Raw genomic sequence first — 19,333 nt, forward strand, 5'->3', positions numbered from 1 at the left:
TTTAATTAATTTTTTAGTATGAACCTATTTTTTATTGTCAAATTAAAAAAATTGTAATATTTAATGTTTTTTGTAATATTTTTTAATAAAATGAATTTATAAGTTTAAAATTTTTAAAACTTTATGTATTGTATATGTTTACTACTAGTATAAATTAATATTTCTAGTACTTTTTAAACAATAATTTATGCCTAGTAAGGAAATAAATTAAAAACAAATTTGTAGGTTTGTAATTTTTTGTTTATATTTTAAAAATAAAAAAAATTTGGCAACTCTGAAATATACGGTTCGTTAATTAAGGAATTTTCTTTCGTTATTGTTTATAAATAAAAAAAGTTTAGATAGGCTAAGTAACGTGTAAAGTCAAAAACTTAATGGAAAGTGCTTTAAAAATAAGTTGTGCCAAATGTGGGCTACATTTTTCGACAATGAAACGTTGTACGAGATGTAGAAAGGTGTTCTATTGCTCAAGACTTTGCCAATCCGAAGACTGGCCATTACACAAAGAAAAATGTAATTTACAAATCGATAAATTTAGCGAAAACGGGGATAAAAGTATTTTAATTCAAAAAGAAAATCTAAAACCTATAGAACACCGGACAATTACTGTTAAAAGCAACCATGAAAAGCTAAAAATCGAGATTCCAAAATGTATAAATAATCCTAAAAAGGCAATTGAAATAATATCCCAAAAACTTTTTATACCGATTTCGAAAATAAAAATTCTAACTAAAGGACAATTAGTAACCGACGAAAACATAATGGATTTAATTTTCACGAAAAATTGTAAGATTTTTATGGCAGTAGGTGAAAAATGTGAAGATGAAAAGGGTTTAGACTCACAAGATATTGAAACCTTAATGAAACAACTTAATATAGAAAGGAATAAAGCAATTAAAGGTTTAAAACATTGTGATGGTAATCTGGTGGATGCAATGCTATATATTGGCAACTCTTTATAAAAAAATGATATTAAAATGCACTATTATTAGATCTTATTTAAACTGTGATCACTATAAGTGTTCACAAAAGGTTGCCAGAAGCTTTGGCTGTTAAAAGTTTTGGCCAGAAGGTTCGGCCTGCAAAAAAACGCGGAGGGGGGACGGTGACGAAATTGCCGCATAAAATGTCAGCTTAAGACCATATTTTACTGATATTCAAAATAAAATTTGACAAAAAGAATAATACATAAAATAATACATATGTTAGTTTTTAGAATATTTATTTTTCCTGTTAAGCGTTTTATTATAACTGGGGTTGGGGTTTAAAATAAAATACATACCCAATCCAATTTTGATGTTTTTCTTTAGTTATAACTTGTGTTATAACTATATTTATAAGTTTCAAGAACAACTGTAATGCCTAAAAATTGAAAAAACACTTTCAATTAGTAAAAATGTTATTAATTTTTCTATATTTTATTTATTATTTCTTTAAAAGTTCAAATCGTATTTGTTTATTATCTTTACTTAATCGTATTCCCTTTATTTTTGTTATAAGGTAAATTAAGAAAACTTGATTTAAAACTGTAAGTATCAGAAAATCAATAATGACCTGAAGACCAAATTGGATTTATTTTACATTAAAACAACTAAAAAGTTGTGAAAAAAAGACGGTAATGGATAAGTTGGAAAAATAAATAAAATGCCGTCAGAAAACTCTTCTGCTTTATTGGATACTGGAGATTATGTGAAAGACAGATGGAAAGTGGTAACAAAGATTTTATTTTTTTGTTTAAGTTACCTTTACAAGTTTTGCTGAAATTCTATTATTTTTTCATTATTTAAAATATTTAGGCAATGCATTTCGTAATCTTAACCCTATACAATGCTAAATGGTTTAATTATAATTCTTAGTTTCTAAGTTGGACATTTCTTAATCTATTATATAAACCTGTTTAAATATTTACTTTTTAGGTGTTTTATTATGAAATTTGTATATTTTTAATGTTACCAGTAATATAATATTAAATTTGTTTGTATTTTTAAAATATTGAAAACAACATTTATTTATTTTTAGACTCGGAAAATCGGTGGAGGTGGTTTCGGTAAGTGTTATTTTTATTTTGAATTAATAATTTTTAAAAGTTCGATAATGAAAAATAAGTTTTTGTGTGTATTTTACCAGGGATTATTAAATTAAAATAGAAATGGGTAGACGGGTGAATTTGAAATTCCCTAGTTGAGGCCCTGGACAAATGAACCTAAGGCCTTTGGTTTAATTCTCAACATTGGCATCTCATGGTGTTATAGGCAATAATTACACATATTTTTACTAACACCAAAATAAGGTTTTGGAAATATCAAAAATATTTAAAAATGATAAAGGCCACTTAAGGCTAAAGGTCCTTTCCCTGCACACATCACTAACCTAATGTATAACATACAGTCCGGTAGTGTGGTTAAGCGGTCATGGCAGCGGACTACAAGCCGAAAGGTTTCGGGTTCAAGCCGCACCATTGCCACGCTATTTGGCCTTGAGTCCGGCATTTACATATAGCTCAAACACATCATAACAGCACACCCTTCCCCTATAAAAAATATAAAACTATCACCTTAAGGAGATATGGAAAAAAAAGCAAATGTCTTGTGTCTGGCAGTGTTATTCTCACTTCTATCATTTGACCATCGATAAAAATTCAATATAATCTTTTAGCCAGACAACAAAAAAATTCTAGTTGGTGTAACAAAAGTTGCCAAAAAAAGTAAAATAAATAATATTAAATAATTATTTTTTTTAGGTGAGATTTTTGAAGCAGTTGACACTAATAATGGAGAAGCAGTTGCCATCAAAGCTGAATCGGCAAGACAATCTAAACAGGTAACTTTGAAAATTTATTTCCAAAATTTAAACTTTTTTATAAAAAAGAATAAATAAAAGTAAATCAATTAAATTGAGTTTATTTAATTTAATTAAATATTGACACTTTGATTTTATTACACTATTGTTATATTTTTGTAATAATTGGTTGTTAATTTATTTAATTGCCAATTAAGTTGTTATTATTTAGGTTTAATTGTGTTTTAATTTAGGATGTTTATATTTTACCTATTCAGATAGACTAAACTATAGGAAATGTTAATGTTTAAAATTAATTATAATTTACTAATTACACAAAACATAAAATTATTTATAAACTAAATTATGTCATTAAATCACTAGTTTAAATTTATACTTTCTGTAATATAGTTAAAAAGGCTATTATACATTTTTTTTTATATTTGTGTTAATGTTAACACACTGATCTTATGCTGCAGCGCCCTTGCGTAAGGTGTTATAAACGGTATAAACTCCTGCTTAGCCAGCACTTAATCAGCAGCATAATTTTAGGGTAATTATAATCTATATAATACCCCAAACTGCCACAGGCAATTTGAGACTGGGTCAGAGTAACTGATGTTACTCTATGTTTAAGTCGCACATTCGACTTTCCCACATCGAGAATAAAAATATACAAAAAAAAAAGTAAATTACAAAAATAATAAACTTTTAAATTTTAAATTTTTTTATTAATATTTTTGTTAATTTTTTTGTCAATATTTTTTGCAATTTTTTGCAGGTTCTAAAAATGGAGGTAGCTGTGTTAAAAGCCTTGCAAGGTAAAGATCATGTTTGCAGATTTATCGCTTGTGGAAGGAATGAAAGATTCAACTATGTTGTCATGTCATTAGTGGTAAGACAAAAATTAACCAAAACTGACAAAGTTTTAATTTTTAACTCAAATTATTTAAATAAAGTTTTCAAATTTTTTTTAAAATTTTTTTGTTTTTTAAATTTAGGGGCGGAATTTAGCAGAATTACGAAGAAGTCAGCCTAAAGGAATGTTCACAGTTAGCACTGCTTTAAGATTGGGAAAACAAATTTTACTTGGAATACAAAACATACATGGAGTTGGATTTCTACACAGGTATACAAAATATATTTTTAAATTGATAAAAACATTTTTCAAAAACTATTTCACAACTAAATTATAGGTGCTAACTACTAACATAACATAAAATATTTCTGAAAATCATATGCCCAAAAGCCTAATTTTATTGACCATTATATATTTTCTATTTTCTCCTTTCTACCCCAACTTCTTATATGGAATTGCTTTTTACTTTTTAAAAATAATGTTGACCCAAATTTTGGTTAACTGTTGTCAAAATTTTAGTACTTTGGAATATGTTCTTTGGGTAAATGGTTTCGGTAGATTACCCTTAATTATTAGGGGTAATATGGGTAGTTAACCTTAATTACAAATAACTTGTTTATAAGTCATATAATTAATATCAATCATTTATTAGTATATGTAGGGTATTAAAAAAATAAAAACGAAAAATAAGTATTTTTGTATTTAATTAAACAGTTAGTGAAATACAAAAGGATTAAATTATTGTAGGCGTTCACTAAATAACGTTCATTCTATTTCAATTACATGGAATTGTAATTCGATATTTCAATAATTACTTTGTTTAATTTAACGATTTTTTGATTCAATACTTTAAGCCCTACTACTATTTTCCCAATAATAAATTATTTATTACTTTTAGAATGTGCAAGAATTAGAAATGTGCAAATACGAATAAAATAATGCGTACACCTAAATATGTTTTTGTTTAATTTATGTGTAAATATTTTTTTAATATAAAATAAGATTGAAAGTTACAATTTAAAAACAAAGTTTTAAATTGGCAAGTATTTTTTTGAGCTGGCTATTTTTAACTAAATTGTCCAATTATTGTGCTGTAAAGTTTGCCTCCTTATAAAAATAAAATAATAATTCCATTATTGCAAAAAAAGAAAATAAGGGCCATAAGGAAAAAAATCATTATTGTATTTAACTGTAAAGTCGACCCTATTTTTTTACTATATTTAATGTAGAAGTCTGACTTCATGATCTAAACATAGAGTAACATTTGTTACCTTGACCCAGTCTCGAATTGACTTTGGCATTTTGGGATTTTATTGGTTATAAATACCTAATAATTAACCTGTTAATTGGTTTTTGGCTTGGCAGAAGTTCATACCATTTATAACATCCTACTCAAAGACATTACAATATAAAAAAAAAAAATTTATTTGAAAAACAAAAAAAAATTATTTTGTATTTTTAGAGATGTAAAGCCGTCTAATTTTGCGATGGGACGTACTTCAGCAACCTGCAGAACAGTATATATGTTAGATTTTGGATTGGCTCGACAATACACAACTGCAACGGGAGACATTAGACAGGTTTGTTTATTCGCTAAAACCAAAAAATCTATTTTGAACATTTTTGATGTTTTTTTTATAAAAATATTTAATTTTTTTTTTTTAGGCTCGGCCTGTTGCCGGTTTCCGAGGAACAGTTCGTTATGCTTCAATAAACGCACATAAAAATCGAGAGATGGGTTGTCATGACGATTTATGGTCTTTATTGTACATGATGGTGGAGTTCGTTAACGGACAACTTCCATGGAGGAAAATTAAAGACAAAGAACAGGTGGAAAAAATTTAAGAAAAAAATTGAAAAATTTAAAATATTTTTAGAATGCCCGCTCTATGTAGTACATTTTAGTTGTCGTAATTTAGCTGCAACTTGCAACTAATATTTGCCAGTAATAATTTACCCATGCACCACAACTGGCATTTTTTTATCTTAAGGCATTTAAAATTGACCTACACAAGCTTTACTAGATATAAGTTTTTTAAAAGTGGTCTGTTAATTAAGTTTTAGAGTATAATTAAATAGCTTAGTAATAGTTTTATATTCGTATTTATTTTTCATTTTCTTTTTAAAATTTTTTTTGTTTTAAAGGTTGGAATATTAAAGGAAAAATACGATGATAAAAGTTTGTTAAAACACATGCCACATGAAATGTTGGATATCTATCATCACATCTCTTCATTACAGTATTACGATAAACCCAACTATAAGGTAAACTAATATACTTATAAAAACCTAAACAATAAATAAACTTTTTACTGAGATAATTTATTACTCTTTGTGATGTAGTTGCTATATTTGCATTACCTCAAAAAGGTTGGTGTTCGATTCCTGCTGTTGCCATGTCTTGCTATTATTGAGTAAGGCATTGGCAGTACTTACTCAAACCAATGCCTATTTTCCTAAAAAAAAATTTAATTAGAAGTTTAATAATTAATTAATATTACTAGGAAAATAATATCTAAAACTACCAAAGTCAACTCGAAACCGGGTCTGTTAAATATATTGAGTTGTTGTCCTTGTTACATAAAGATGAGGTATATTTGTATTTAAATAATACAACTAAGGTCTATTTTTGTAGTCGAATACATTTTTTATTAGATTTTAATTTTGTAAAAAAATATTGATTAGTATCATCTTTGGGGATTTTATGACTCATTAGAATTTTTAGTTTTAATTTATTGATTTTTAGAATAAGAAAAATCTTAGTCAGTGTCAAGGTCTAATTAATAAATTGCAAATTAATTAGTTTTTTTCTTAATTTTTCAGCTTGTTTTTGATTTATTTGAGCATGCGATTAATCGTAAAAACATCCAAGAAACTGACCCCTTCGACTGGGAAAGGGGGTGTGGAGAGGGGTCTGTTACCACAACGACAACTTCGACCCCACCTAGAGGTGACCGGCAAACTGCCGGTCCAGCTGGGTGAGTGGAAAAATGTTTTTTTTAATTTTTTTTTTTGAAATATATTTTGGTAAAATTTTTTTTAATAAATTGACAATTGCTAAAAAATCAACTTTAAAACAATAAAAAAATGTTTCAATTTTTAAATTACTATTACAAATACTTTTAAAAATTTAGGAATATTAAAAAAAAAAACATGTGCATTAGGTCATAAATAATCAATACAAGAAAAGAGCTTTATGTTATAGAAGCTAGTGTAGCTTTGCTCATGTATTATGCATGGCATAAAACAGTTAACTTTACTGTACATGTGGATATTTATAACTGTAGGCCAACTTTAAAAATATAAAAAAAAATTTGCGCTAAATTTGTTAAAAAAGTTTTTTTTTTTTGAATTTTAAAAGAAATTTAATAATAAAAATAAGTTCTAAAAATTGATATAATTTCTAATTTTTTTTTAAGTCAATGTTAAAAACCTAATAAGATTTAAAATATAGGTGTAGTGCATAGTAAACTACTTATAAAATTTAAAACTTCTTAATTTGACAACTCAATTACTACAAATATCAAGCAATTTAAAATATTTAAACAATTTACATCATCAAGTATGCTATATTGTAACAATTATTGATTATTTATTTTAAACCTAGCAGTTTAAAACCCAATATTTCTTTGAAGTGGACTTATTATGTAATTTAGTAATTATTAAACTTAGTTCTAATCAAATATTATTTAGTAATTTAAAATGGTTTTATTATAACTTAAGTTACAATTAAACAATAGTTTTAGTTTATAAATTTGATTTTTATTAAATTGATTATAATATTTTTCTTAAATATTTTATTATATGTACACATACCCTTAAATATCTATATATTCTAACTCTAGCAATCAAATTGCTGTTTATTTAATGACCGGTAGCATGGTGTAGTGGTTAGAACACTTGGTTTTACTACACGAGGTTCGGGGTTTAATTACCTCTGCGCTCATACTGTAGTGTCCTTGAGTTTAATGCTATAAACACTAGTATAAATTCCTGCTAAGCCAGCACTTAACCAGCAGCTAAATTTTGGGCAAACATAATCTATAATAACCCAAACTGTCAATGGCAACTTAAGACTGGGTTGGGGTAACTAATGTTTTTTTATGTTAAGGTCGTGCATTCGACCTTCCTACGTCGAGAATAAATATTTAAAAAACAAATTAAATGATATGTTATTATCATTTTATAACAGGAATAACTAATATATTTATTTTACAGTTCTTACGGTCCTTAAATTTTTTATTTAAAATTTTTTTTTTTAGAATGGAGATGGTGTCTGGAGCAGTGGAAGCAGCGAACACGGATCACGAATTGGAAGAAGAAGACAACATTGAGGTCGATCCTACCCCTCGCCAACCTCCCCGCTTGCTCAATGAACTTCACCCAGGCAGGGGGGGAAATGGGGGAAGCCCCAGAAGGAAGTTACCGACCCCGCAAGTTGTAAGAAGAAAAAATGAAGTAAAATATTTATTTTTTTAAATTATTTTAAAACAAAACTTTTCTAACTTTTTATTGAAAACTTTTTTGTGTTTTTTTATTAAATCTTGTTAATTTTTTATATTTTTTATGGTTTAATTTTATTATGTATGTTTTGGAAAATTTAAGTTAAATATTTAAATATTTATTTTAAAATTAAAATGTGGAAACTGTTTTTCGAACAATGATTGTGCAATTAATATTGTTTTGTGTTTTATTCTATTTTTTTTAGCAGGAAAAAGCTGATAATTTTGAGAGTGAAGAACCGGAATTATTAAACCTGGAACCTGTTCAACAAAATCAAAATAACAAACATGAAATTAAAATTGAAACAGTAGACAACAAAAATGAGGTAGAAATAAATTATATTTACTATTTTCATTATTTACTTAATAAAAGAAGGGTAGTTTTTTATAATTGTTTATCCTCATTTTGGGAGGTCGACTTCATGACCTAAACATTTGTTACCTCAACCCAGTCCCAAGTTGACTATGGCTGTTTCGATATTATAGATTGTATTTTACCAATAATTATAAGTTGCTGATTAAGTGCTGGCTTAGCAGAAGATCAAATTGTTTATAGCACATTACTCAAAGGGCACTACAGCTTAAGATCAATGGGGATTGAACCCAGGACCTCTTGTAATGAAGATACGTCTTCTGACTGCTTCACCATGCTGGGGCCTTTTTTAAAATTAAATTATTTTTTAGTTTGAAATTGGGTCAAAACGTCATATCCAAAATGGAAGCGATTTTAACTCGAAGAAGCAATTAAAAGATGAAAATAAAAAAGAGTCTCCACCTAGTGGTGAATACATACAGGTATATAAACTTAATAATATTATAAATATAACAAGCGAAATTTTTTTTTCTATTTTTTTAAGACTTTAAATTTTTTTTTTTTTTTTTTTAGCAACTATTGCCTGTTATGCAAGGCCAAGTTAACGACAAAAAAGTTGGGTTAATAATAGCCCCAACCCCTCTGCACCCCCACCCAGTGGCTACAAGTATCGAGGATAAAAATACGCAGCAACGTTTACCAGAAGAAAACCAAAACCAAATTGAATCGAATAATTTACAAAAAATCGAAATTTCAGATGAAAAAGTTAGATTGGAAAACAAACTTCCGGAAAATGAAAATGATGAGAATAAAAAGGATTTATCCTCGCTACCGATATTTAAATTATTAACGAAACAAAATAACTTTGATTTGAATGTAAATTCAATACCAAAAGCCACGCCATTGCCTTTACTTAACACATTTGAAAAAGAAATTAAAAACCATTCTTTAGGCCAACTTAACTTAACAAACAATGTCACGGCACATAATGTGCCACAGAACGATGACACAAATATGCCGCACCTTAACAACGATGTTACTGAAACAGAAAAACTCAAAACGCCGGGTCTTGCCAAAACTACTGCCAATCAAAATACAAATATCAATCATACTACCCCAAAAAAATTATCAAAGTTACCGCGTTATAATCGGATAGATGATAATAACATTTTTGGTGTAAAAGAGTCATTTTCAAAGTCCCAAGCCAAGCGTAAAAGCTTACAGAGTTCAGACAGTGATAAGAGTATGAAAGGTTATAGTGCAGAGGGAAGTGATAACCAATTAGATTCAAAATCGAAAGATTTGTTTTTATCATCCCCCAGGTATGTTTTTGTTATACCAAAAAGTTTACAATTTTGCCATATGCTTTTCTCTTTATTTTACCTACAATTTACCATATAATTACCGGATGTATTACCAAGTTTTAATACATAATGGTCCACTCCACAACATAACCAATTTTTAACCAAACCTTTTTGCAATATTCACTATATCAAAAATTTATTGAATTATGTATTTTTATTTTATCAATAATTTATTTATTTTTAACAATATTTTACCAATATTTAACCATATTTTACTAACAATTAACCATATTTTACTAACAATTAACCATATTTTACCAACAATTAACCATATTTTACTAACAATTTACCTTATTTTACCAACAATTAACCATATTTTACTAACCATTAACCATATTTTACCAATATTTAACCATATTTCACAAATGTTTAATCATATTTTACCAGTACCTAACCATATTTACCCAAAATTTAACTATATTTTACCAAATATACCATATTTCACAAATGTTTAACCATATTTTACCAGTACTTAACCATATTTACCCAAAATTTAACTATATTTTACCAAATAAACCATATTTCAACCAGGTCAAGTGACTCTGGACAAAAAGCAACCAATAATAGATTACTGAGCGGAATAATTCCACTTTCACGACGTGTCCTTCAACGTTCTGTCAGTGATGTTTCCGATTCAAGCGATTCTGTCGGAAAAAGAAGATTCCAACCAAAACCCTCAAAATTGCTGCAAAAACACAAAAATTCTCGGTAAACTTGTTTACATGCTAGCTTCAACTTAAAAAATGGGTTTAAATTTAACTTTAGTGTATTTATTTTATTTAAATAATTTAATTTAGTAAAATTAATAAAACTTTTTTTTTTTTTTTCTAGCCTTTTAGTCATTTTTTAAAATATATGTATTTTATTTTTTTTTGATTTTGTAGTCCACTCCAAATGAATGGAGGTAGTTGCTCTGATGTGGCACAATCGTCACATGACGGTCAATACTCCACCTCAGTGTCATCAGACGAACACAAACAAAGTAAGAACAATTTTAAAAAGTGTGAAACCTTTTTTAAAAAATTTTTTCTTTTATTAACTAGTTGATAGCCCGGGATTTTAATTGTTGTAATATGCATGCAACTCTTAACTAATATTTGCTTGTAATAATTTAATCACGCACCACAAATGGTAGTTTTATTTATTTATTATGCCTATATATAAAGATGCAGTAACAATTTTGATAATTTTAGTTCAAGAACAAATCATGGCAGATGCTTTTGCAGCAGCTGCGACACATGTCGGCGTCGATTTAAAAGCTTCAACAGATCATCGCAACTACAACGACCATCAGAGTTTATTTAGGAAAACTGTTGACCAACAACATTTGTCGAAACAATTTGTCGCACAACAAAATGTAGTTGACAACAGGAATGATAATCAACAAATTGACGAACTAAATTTAATGAATATAGAATTTGTTGATCAAGAAAATGAACCACTTGTTGATGAGCAGAATAATGTTGTTCAACAAATATTCGTTGATTCAAACGTGAATCGACAAAATGGTGTTATAGTACCAACTAAAAGAATTGAAAATATCATTGATAACGATTCTGTTGGTAATTCTGAGTTACCTAAAACACCCCCCAGACAAAGGTAAGCACTTTTACATCCCCATATTCCAGAAAGTAAACACTTTTACCACCCTAGATAACCACTTTTTATTTTTTTAGTCGAATTCCTGTCCGAGTGGTCAACTTTCAGTCACCATCCTTGTTCAGCGATGATGAAAAATCGACAGGTAAAAAATTTTCTCAATTTATTAAATTTTTCAAGTTTTTGAATATTTTAATTTACATTTTTTTTTGTTTTTAGACAATGCAAATTCAGATTTAAAACAAAGATTACATACAACCGATCCTAAAAAGAATAAAAGAAATAACGACAAAATTTTACCAAGACCTCCAGAGAGTAAAAGGCCTTTAACTAACGCAGTTCAAGCCGCAAGGTTCGTTTAATTTTGTAAAAAAATAATTTTCTTAAAATTAAAAAAAAAATTTTTTTAGGAGAAGGCGTTACAAACCAGTTTTAAACTCCGTTGTTTTAAATACTCCTGTGACTCGAGTCACCAATTTATCGACTCGTGCCAATAACTTGCGCTCAAATGTGCCACAGCCCGTGACACCTGCCAGTAAACTAGCAACGAGGACAAAAAACTTAACAATAACATCAAATAAGAAAAAGACGTTTTCGCATCATTTGGAAAATGAAAATTTATCAGAAAATTCTGACGGAATGTTGAAAAAAATTGGTGCAAAAAAGAATAAATTTGGGGTTAAAATAACCAAAGATAATAAAACTAAAAGACAGGTCAAATGATAACATAAATAATTTATTTTATTATAGGCAATATAGTACGGGTATTAGGTGTTTGTATACAACAAGTGTTACGTATGTACGAGCCATTTTTGGACATAAAAATATATTAAATTCTATAATAGACTTAAAATATTTCATTCATTCTTGAAAATTTTCTGTAAAAAAGAGTTAGAAATTTAAAAAATTGGGCAAGGGAAATTATACTACATTGTATTTTTTAAATAGTCTCAGATTAAGATAAAAAAACTTAAGATTTTTCCATTAAATATATCATAACATTTTTTTAGGCATTTAATATATATACTGATTATTAGGTTTTTTAAAAACCGTTCATAATTTATTATTCTTTTAGTATTTATATTAAATCTATCTATTTTATTCTTGCCCATTTAACTTAAGTATTCTTGTTAAAATGCACTAAAGTTTTTACCATTGTACATAGAAATATATATCACTATATATAACAAAACTTAAACAATTTAAACTAAAATAATTCAGATTTAGCTGTAAAATAAAAGTACAAAATATTTTATACTGTTTGAATATTCTTAAATGGTATAATATGTAATACATGGCATTTAATTCTTATTTCTTTTACCTTTTTCGTGCTCAAAAAGCCATTCTAATGTTTATATAAATGCTGCTGCTGAATTTTATGTTGTATATTAAATATTGTGGCCTGTTTATTACTAATAACCCATTGCGGGTATATTGTATATCAAATTTGAAGTAAAACTATGTTAAGATATATATAATACTATAGAGTGTATCAGTTTGTAGCAAAATAAGTCAAAAATGGTGCATTTTCATTTTAAGGTAGCTTTTTCGTGTTTATTTCTTTCTACTTTGTTTTTATTTCCATACTTGGTGACCCTAGTGTTATATGATCTTGTGATGTCATAAATGTTATGTCAGTGACCTTGTGATGTCATAATTTCTGTTTTTTTTTGTTATTTAAGAGTGTCGTAAATTTATTATTTATTCTTGCTGCTCGTTTTACAAAAGATATTTTTATTTATTTCCAGTTTTCTGAATATTATGAATTCTTTGTTCGTTTTTATAGCACAAATTCTATATGACATAATAAATAAGCTACAGCTACGGTTTAGTTTAAATGGTTTGGGTAAACCAACCTTACCCTCCCAGTATTTTATAAGCCTGTAAAAAACACATTGAAGCAGTGGGAATCAAACACAGAACCCTACATTTAACACATTTGATATTTACAGTGCTTTTTAAGAAAACTAATGCATTTAAACAAATGTTGTTCATTAATGTCAATAAAAGTGTGTTTACTATTTGTAAATGTTGAGCTCAAAGGTGAATAGTGTGGCATTGGTATGACTTGAACACAAAACCTATTGTTTCCTGACCTTATGTCACACTAACATACCTGTTTCTTGTTTGGGTGTGTCACAAAACAAGCTTTGAATAAACGAAAACAAGGTAAATGATATCACTAAAGTTAAGGCGAATGCCTTGGTAATGTGATATCACACTTTTGTTGGTAACAAACAATTTAAGAGCTAGAGTCTGTTGATACCATTAACATTGTGGAAGCGACAGCAATCTGAAAATGCAGAGATTAGATCCAACACAAATTACATCTCTGAATAATATTAGTTACTATAATAAAAGGTAAATACTAAAAATACATTAATTAAAAAAGATATTGCAAACTAATGTTTTATAATTGTGTTTTTAGAGTAACAGGAGAACAGGGAGAACATCAAGGTAACTTTAAAACTTTGTTTTAACCTAAAGTTTATAAACAACAATTAAACTTTAGGATTTATCTTTATTTTAAATTTTGTAGGTGAAGTATCCCATTTTCCAATACCACAAGAAAACGCGGGTAATATTAGAGCAGACCCTGTCACTGATTTGCAATCAACCCAAACTGAACAAAAAGTTGGTGAGACAATAATTAGCAAAATAAAAATTGTTTTTTAAGAAAAGTTGCAATATGAAAATAGTTTATTAATAGAACATAAGTAAATTAACCATAAAAAAGGAGTCTGAATTATATAGCAGACTTTTCAGACTACTTTGAATTTATTTTTTTGTTTGGGGTTTTGTTTATTTTTGTGAAAAAGGGTACATTATTTGACAGTGATTTGACCAATCCATAGACACTAGGTGTATGGTCAAATTGTGTGGCAATTAAAATTCTGAATATTTTGGGTCGAAACCCAATGCCATGACTGACATACCCTGCTATAATTTTTCTTTCTTAACTGGTTTAAATTAACTTGTTAGTTTTATTGTGCTGATGTAAATATTCTGTTTTTAGGTGAATTTGTGACACCAGAAGAGTTGTTAGAAATTATCGACCACTATGGTAAGATTTCAAATGATCCCATTTACATAAGTTCATATATTTTTAAGTTGTAAGTTAAACACATACAAACTTAAAAAGGGGCCTAAAAATAAGAATCCTATTTTAAAAATTTTAAATTTAGTATTTGCAAACTGGCATACCCGGCAAAATAACTAAAAATTATCAATGTTTCGTGCTTTTTAGAACATGTTCGCAAATCGCATAACAAAAAAAAGTTCAATGCAGTTTTGTCTGCATCAACGAAACATTCTGAATACCACCCAGAAATACAGAGCATCTCAAATCTTATACTTTCCTATAATGCTTGTTTGAAAACTGAAGCATATTATCGTGTTCCTCCGATCAGAGACAAGCTAACTCTAATATGTCAAAGCAAAACTCGGCTAACTGCAACACAAATAAAATCTGTATCTGATAATCTTCGTGCCCAGAACAAATACCTGAAGTCCATTCTATTTTACTCGATCGCATTTTCCCTATTCAAGGATAATAACGAGCCGGACAATGATGTTAAGAATAAGAGGTTGTGTGTTTGGGGAATAAGTGAATCAGTAGAACAAATGTTAAAGGAAAAACAAAACAAGAAAAGTGTGGTCCAGCACCACGTGATCCCACTTATGTGCGAACTTAAATCTAGTATAAAAGACTTGCCTGGAGTGAATGCAAAACTAAAAGTGGTTTAACTTAGTAAATGCATGAGTAACATAGGGTATTGCGAGAGGTTGGCAAATATCGATGAATTTCAAACATATACAGAGGGGCTTAAGTTAATGGACACGATCGAGAATAAACGAAAATACTCAGTTTATGGACAGCTCTTACATAACATTGGTGTGTGGTATGAACGCAATTCAAGATACAGCGAAGCAGTTTCTAAATACAGTGAAGCAATCAAAGTTTACAAAGAAGCTACTGATTGGCCAAATCATGAAGAGAAAAAAAGAAATATCCAGTTATCTGAAAACAACTTGGCAAGAAACAAAGAAAGGTTAAACAAATAGAGGTTCATTTACATACAAAACCAGGGAGGTCCTTTTACATAAGTTTGTACAATACCCTACTAAAACCTTGTTTGAGTTTAACACGTTGATAAATTTGTCATTGTTTTAAATAAATAGTGGGTTGTACTACAAATATTAAACATTAAATGTAGGTGTTTGTGTAATTATTGATTCAAAATGTAAATTAATGTTGTTTTATGTCCATAAGTTGCTTTTAAATAAATAAATAGTCTTTTGTTAACCTGTTCCAGTGATAGATTATTTAAACTTAAACATTTTTACTTAAGTTTTTTTGTAACCAAAATTTCATTTACATTTAAATAGGTTAAGGCAAGCGGTCATAGCCTGTAGATATAAAAAATATTGGTTGCCAGTAGGCCTAGTCTTAACTTCTTATTTTATAAAGTATTTATTTTACTGCTAAGTTAATATAAGTATAAATACCATAACGAAATTTGTGTAGCCTGCATTTTATTTATTCAAAAATATTGCAACAAAAACAGTTTCTTGTTACAAAAAATAAGAATCCTGTACACCAATAAACTTAATCAATAATCCGAAATCGCCATTTACTTTCATTTCTCCCGATTTAAACACATCCGTTAGTTGGCGTTCTTCTATTGCAATTTTCCGCCATAAATTGGAGAACAAACTGATTTTCACATCGGTTGGCGACGACAGCATTTTTATATCCGATTGGTATTCCAAAACGCAATGGCGAAGAGTGTACCAATATGTCTTGTCAAAATCGGTAAACTCAATTTCTACAGTGAGTAAAAATGTGTCGTCACATAACTCTGGGCTGACACCTAACGTGTATAACTCCATAAACGTATCCAAGTTCAATCTCTTCGCAAAGGCTCTTTTTGCTTGAAGACTCAGGCCAATTTCGAAGCCGTATTCGAGTTCCTGTGCTGACGACAAAAAGTAATTCCGTCCGTTGGCGCTAGAGGACATAACTGCCATTGCTTTAAGGGCTTGAATCTAAAACAATAAGTTGGTTTAGCGGTAAATAATCAAGTCTAAAACGATAGTTACACACCAAAACCTTTCTTTTATACAAAATTAGAGAATTCTTTTGACCTCACCTTTGTTTCTTTGGCAAGGTCAATTAATTTGGGATCTCTTTTCCTAGCTCCAACTAATGCCATAGCAGCTAACTCCAGCGCCCACTGAACCTCGCTTAATTCCACTTTCCCACGCTTCTCCAGCACTTCCGTACACGTGGCCAAGATCTTTCGCGCCTCAGTGATCATGTGACCAAGTGACGTCAGCGACGCATCATGACGTGTGCTTAGATAGTCCAGAAACTTCTGGGTGCGTTTGGATTGTGAAAGCGGATGCAAATTAACAGGGTCGCCATCAAACCATCCCAACACGCCTTCATACACAGACCGAACCGACCACTCAACAGTCCCGTAATGCTCCTGCACGAACCGGTGTGTTGATAACGACTTTGGAAGTTTTACCATCTCGACAATTTCATCGACCACGTGGTTCTTGTTAGCCAATCGCAATGTTTGGTCGTGCACAAACTGTATGGCATCACGATAATGCGTGATGACGTCACGCACCTCCTCTCGACCAATCACAGGCCGGGTGTGGGACGGGACCATGACGTCAGCACCTAGAAGTCGAATCTTGTCTAGGCTCTTGAACCATTTCTTAGCGTCCCGAGGGGGACTTCCCCTGATTGTGTACAAGTTCGGGAACGCCTCGTAGATGTTGTCCCCGGGCATGAGGGTCCGGAGCTCCGGGAACCAGACCGTGGTTTGGTCGTCGGTCTCTCCCGGCGTGTGTAAAAGTTCGAAAGTCAAACCTGAAAAAATATGAAAATGTATTTTATTGATGACGTCATAAAACTTAAAGAAATGCTTATAAATGACGTCATAATTAACTTAATCATAGATGTACCGGTGTTACATTAACCTAGAGGAATTCCCCAATGACGTCACATATACACTCAATAGTTTACAAAATCGAAGTGACGTCACATAAAACCCAATTACGTCACACACGCAAAGAACTCACCTGCTAAAGTGAAAGTAGCGTTGTTCTTGTACACATGAGTAGGCGAGGGAACCAAATGTATTGAACGACTCATCATCAGTCTCGGTCCCACTCCGGCGCTCAATTGGATCCCGGATTGGGGCCGGATAAAGACCCCGAATTGACGAAAGTTCCGGGGGATATTAACTGAATAGAAATGTTAAAAGAATATAAGGATCACTTGTACTTTACGGTTCTTAAAAAAAATTGATATTTTGCCGTCCTAGCTGATTTTCTCTCGTACTTTACGGTTCTAAGTTTTACTAAGAACCGCAAAGTATAAGAGATCCAATTATTTAAAATTTAATTTTTAAATTTTATTCTAAATTTTTTTCTCTAAAACTTCTTGCCATATAAGTTTCTATGTAAATGTAGTGTTGTATGATGCATATACAAATTAATATCCACTTCCGGTGTGCTGTATTCTCTTATAAGACCTTCCGCCCCGAACAGGTGATCTAAACATGACGTCATCAATTTATATGACGTCATCAAAGTGTCATGTCATTATTTATTATAACTAATTTGTAGCAAAAACTAAAACAAAATAACATAACGCAAATCTTCAATGGTATTGCACATAGCTATGACGTCACGACAAGCGTTGCATAATTATGACGTCATTAATACGTAATAAACAAACCTCCGTGAAAATGTGTGATAATTATTCCCTTTAAGGGCTTGTCGCAGATTTTCCTGTAATCCTTGAACGCCTCGACAACGACCTCTTGCGTCTCCATCGTGTCGACAACTATTACACCATCATTACCTGAAGTAAAACAAATCTTTACAAAATTACGATTCTGAAGGTCTTAGGTTCGAATCTCAACAGGGATATGTTACATATTGAAAAATTATGCAGAAATATTTATGACGTCATTATTCGACACCAAAGCACGTGGCTGTGACGTCATAATTAACATCTTACCTTCTACCATTATCATATTTGCTATTCCGTAGCCAATGGCAACGTGAACATTCTCCGAGACCCGCTCGATACGCTTGGTAGCGTAAGTCACGTGATGCCGGGCCAGCTGGTCGTCGTCACGGGTCGTGAACTTGATGGGGGATTTCCCTTCCGGTTTGATTGACAGCTCGGAAGGAGTGAAGGTGTAGATTAAAGCAATGGTTAGACCAGAGATCGCCAGAAAGATGAAAACATTTTGATTGTTGTCTGCAGACATTTTTTTAATTAAAACTTAAATTTAAAATAAATCTAAAATAAGTAATTGTAAATAGTATGTAAATGTGTTAGTTACCTACCTAATCAAATTAAATGTCCTGTAACTTTTTTCTTTATTAACTGTCCGTTTTTAACATTTTGGTATATTCTAAAACTTTCATTTCATTTGGTTACTTTTTTGTATGGTACTTATACTGTCATGCCTTTATTTATTAAGCGTAACTTAAACGCAGCTATAGTTAATGCTAATTTCCAATTGACTATAAAGTTTAATGACCAAGAAAAAATCTAAAAAAAGTTTTTTTATAATCGTAGATGGAGGGAAAACTAAAAAAACGCGGAATTAAATTTACTGGCGCGCGTTTTTAGCCTAAATCGTGCCTTGTTTAAGAGGTTGTAACATCTGTTATTGCTAATGTAATGTTTTAACTTTGTTATATAAAACTAAGTTTGTTATTAAGTAATTTGTATACCTAGATAGGAAAATTTTGTTTCGAGTTATGGCCGATTTTTAAATCTACTTTGTTTATCTTATTTATATACTAGTATAGAATTTGTTTTTGCAGTTTATTTATTTTTTAGGTTACTATGTTACAGGTATAAGTAATTAAGTTAAGTAAA

The 19,333-nt window shown here is 29.8% G+C and overlaps 3 protein-coding genes and 1 pseudogene across 5 annotated transcripts; 3 read left to right on the forward strand and 1 right to left on the reverse strand.

Annotated features, from left to right (window-relative positions):
• The first annotated feature begins 362 nt into the window (after positions 1 to 362).
• LOC145753015 (uncharacterized) lies at positions 363 to 1,444 on the forward strand. Its single transcript, XM_082569395.1, has one exon. The coding sequence runs from the start codon at positions 375 to 377 to the stop codon at positions 960 to 962; it is 588 nt and encodes a 195-aa protein (XP_082425521.1). The 5' UTR covers positions 363 to 374; the 3' UTR covers positions 963 to 1,444.
• A 61-nt stretch (positions 1,445 to 1,505) lies between these two features.
• LOC145752039 (uncharacterized) lies at positions 1,506 to 13,242 on the forward strand. Of its 2 annotated transcripts, none has more exons than XM_082568227.1 (19): positions 1,506 to 1,710; positions 2,020 to 2,047; positions 2,741 to 2,820; positions 3,560 to 3,673; positions 3,780 to 3,907; positions 5,100 to 5,217; positions 5,303 to 5,467; positions 5,783 to 5,902; positions 6,461 to 6,615; positions 7,900 to 8,095; positions 8,346 to 8,465; positions 8,824 to 8,934; positions 9,026 to 9,774; positions 10,348 to 10,524; positions 10,701 to 10,798; positions 11,010 to 11,415; positions 11,493 to 11,560; positions 11,635 to 11,767; positions 11,826 to 13,242. In XM_082568227.1, the coding sequence occupies exons 1-19, from the start codon at positions 1,645 to 1,647 to the stop codon at positions 12,136 to 12,138; spliced, it is 3,345 nt and encodes a 1,114-aa protein (XP_082424353.1). In that variant the 5' UTR covers positions 1,506 to 1,644; the 3' UTR covers positions 12,139 to 13,242. The 2 variants fall into 2 exon arrangements, with proteins under 2 accessions (XP_082424353.1, XP_082424354.1); XM_082568228.1 differs by having other exon boundaries at positions 8,349 to 8,465.
• A 413-nt stretch (positions 13,243 to 13,655) lies between these two features.
• LOC145753021 (uncharacterized) lies at positions 13,656 to 15,723 on the forward strand (annotated as a pseudogene). The gene is made up of 5 exons (XR_014283804.1): positions 13,656 to 13,776; positions 13,844 to 13,872; positions 13,955 to 14,053; positions 14,432 to 14,479; positions 14,663 to 15,723. The product of XR_014283804.1 is annotated as an uncharacterized LOC145753021 (transcript).
• A 267-nt stretch (positions 15,724 to 15,990) lies between these two features.
• On the reverse strand, positions 15,991 to 18,713 carry LOC145753533 (linear primary-alkylsulfatase-like). The gene is made up of 6 exons (XM_082569938.1): positions 18,458 to 18,713; positions 18,173 to 18,298; positions 17,880 to 17,987; positions 17,512 to 17,676; positions 16,569 to 17,299; positions 15,991 to 16,464 (listed from the first exon to the last, which is right to left on the reverse strand). Exons 1-6 carry the CDS (start codon positions 18,711 to 18,713, stop codon positions 15,991 to 15,993), a joined length of 1,860 nt encoding a protein of 619 aa, XP_082426064.1.
• Between the last annotated feature and the right edge of the window lie 620 nt (positions 18,714 to 19,333).

This window comes from Corella eumyota, chromosome 5, assembly GCF_963082875.1.
Source record: "Corella eumyota chromosome 5, kaCorEumy4.1, whole genome shotgun sequence".
NCBI classification, from domain to species: domain Eukaryota; kingdom Metazoa; phylum Chordata; class Ascidiacea; order Phlebobranchia; family Corellidae; genus Corella; species Corella eumyota.

Bases quoted from the DNA above. Each gene is read 5' to 3' on its own strand.
- LOC145753015 (XM_082569395.1), top strand. From the start codon at position 375: ATGGAAAGTGCTTTAAAAATAAGTTGTGCCAAATGTGGGCTACATTTT.
- LOC145752039 (XM_082568227.1), top strand. From the start codon at position 1,645: ATGCCGTCAGAAAACTCTTCTGCTTTATTGGATACTGGAGATTATGTG. The intron at 10,799-11,009 runs GTAAGAACAATT...TGATAATTTTAG, and splicing joins ATCAGACGAACACAAACAAA to TTCAAGAACAAATCATGGCA. The intron at 11,561-11,634 runs GTAAAAAATTTT...TTTTGTTTTTAG, and splicing joins CGATGATGAAAAATCGACAG to ACAATGCAAATTCAGATTTA.
- LOC145753533 (XM_082569938.1), bottom strand. From the start codon at position 18,713: ATGTCTGCAGACAACAATCAAAATGTTTTCATCTTTCTGGCGATCTCT. The intron at 17,988-18,172 runs GTTTGTTTATTA...CGTCATGTTTAG, and splicing joins TATCACACATTTTCACGGAG to ATCACCTGTTCGGGGCGGAA. The intron at 17,300-17,511 runs GTGAGTTCTTTG...ATATTTTTTCAG, and splicing joins CGCTACTTTCACTTTAGCAG to GTTTGACTTTCGAACTTTTA.